The following is a 1,390-nucleotide window of genomic DNA, read 5'->3' on the forward strand; positions in this document are numbered from 1 at the left end:
TTTTATCTTATTTCTTGTCCAAATCATAAGTTAATTTATCCGTTTGAAAGTTAGTTAAAACTTCAAATGCTTATGTCGGGATGAACAGGAGACGTCTTCTTTAAGATCACCATAAACATAAGGGCCCTCTATTATGAAACCCTCATAGTTAAAGGGTATATTCCGGAAGTATGAATGCACGGGATCAAAAGTTGCCGGATGTAAAAAAAAATTCCGAGCTTTATCAGTTAAATAAAAATAAATGAGAATATTTCTTGCACAATATTTAAGAAAAAAAAATTCATTACTTAAAATCTCAACCTCAATAAAGATGTTTTGGCATAGTTACAATAGTTATAAAACAATACATCAGTTATTCTTGCTACCAGAGCCCGAAGGAAGAGTCTCTTCGTTTTCATTTTCAGGAGAAGGCTATTTCATTTCCAGTTCGAGGCCTTCATCCTTATCTTCTTCCTCTTCAGCTTCCTCTTCGGTTCCCAAATACTCGGAGACAGTGTTTAAGGAGTCCGAGGCAACGGGTCGAGTTGAGAGGTTCTCGAGAGCAGTTGTCTCCAATTCACGAGCTTTGTCAATGTAGTCATCGATGTTTGAAATACCTTCTTTGGCCTCCTTCAAGGTTTTCCTCTTCATGTGATAAATGGCATACGTTTTCTCGAGAAGGAAGGAATCTTCTTGGTCTTGGAGTTTAGCTTGGAGTTTTTCAATTTTTGTTTGGAGCTTATCATTTTCAGCTTTCACAAGGCTGATCCTGGAATCAAGCTCAACACTGGTTGTCGCATGAAGTTGGTTCTGCTCTATAACTCTTTTGAGCCTTTCTTCCATTTTAGCTCTCTTTTCCTCGACAGCATTGGCCTCTTCGGTTTTGGAGCGTAAGCAAGGCTCCAAGTTATTAACATGCCCCATAAAAGCAGACTCGCGCTCGGCCGCAACAGTCATGGTATCATGCAGTTCAGCGCAATTAGCCTTTGCCTCCTTAAGATCTTCATGTAATTGAGCGGCTTCTTAGTTGTGGGATATCTATTCTTGCTCGGATTGCTGCAATCGAGCCTCAAGTTCGCCCATTTGGGAAACTTTTGCCTCCAACACTGGGAGGCGCTCGGAAAGTTGATTCTGCTCGGCCAAAAGTTGATTTCGTTCCCTAGAAAGTTCCTCTTTATCCAAAATCAACCTCTGCAGGCCCTCGGAAGCAATGAGGTAAGCCTAAAAAAGTTAAAGTAAAGGTTATTAAGGCAAAATCTGATAAACAAAAAGAGTAGAGAAGATGGTTAGATTGATACCTAAGCCGAACAGTGAATGTTGTTGTTTATCAGACACTCAGCAGAGAGAGAGTCCATCTTTCTCCAATCTTTTTCCATGGCCAGCGGCTTCTGGTAACTGGAAACTTCCACCA

At 40.5% G+C, this 1,390-nt stretch overlaps 1 protein-coding gene across 1 annotated transcript; it reads right to left on the reverse strand.

The window, feature by feature from the left end:
* Positions 1–411: 411 nt before the first annotated feature.
* Positions 412–936, reverse strand: LOC138894018 (tropomyosin-2-like). Its single transcript, XM_070178691.1, has one exon. It carries the CDS (start codon positions 934–936, stop codon positions 412–414), a length of 525 nt encoding a protein of 174 aa, XP_070034792.1.
* Between the last annotated feature and the right edge of the window lie 454 nt (positions 937–1,390).

Source organism: Nicotiana tomentosiformis, chromosome 6 (assembly GCF_000390325.3).
Source record: "Nicotiana tomentosiformis chromosome 6, ASM39032v3, whole genome shotgun sequence".
In the NCBI taxonomy this organism is placed as follows: domain Eukaryota; kingdom Viridiplantae; phylum Streptophyta; class Magnoliopsida; order Solanales; family Solanaceae; genus Nicotiana; species Nicotiana tomentosiformis.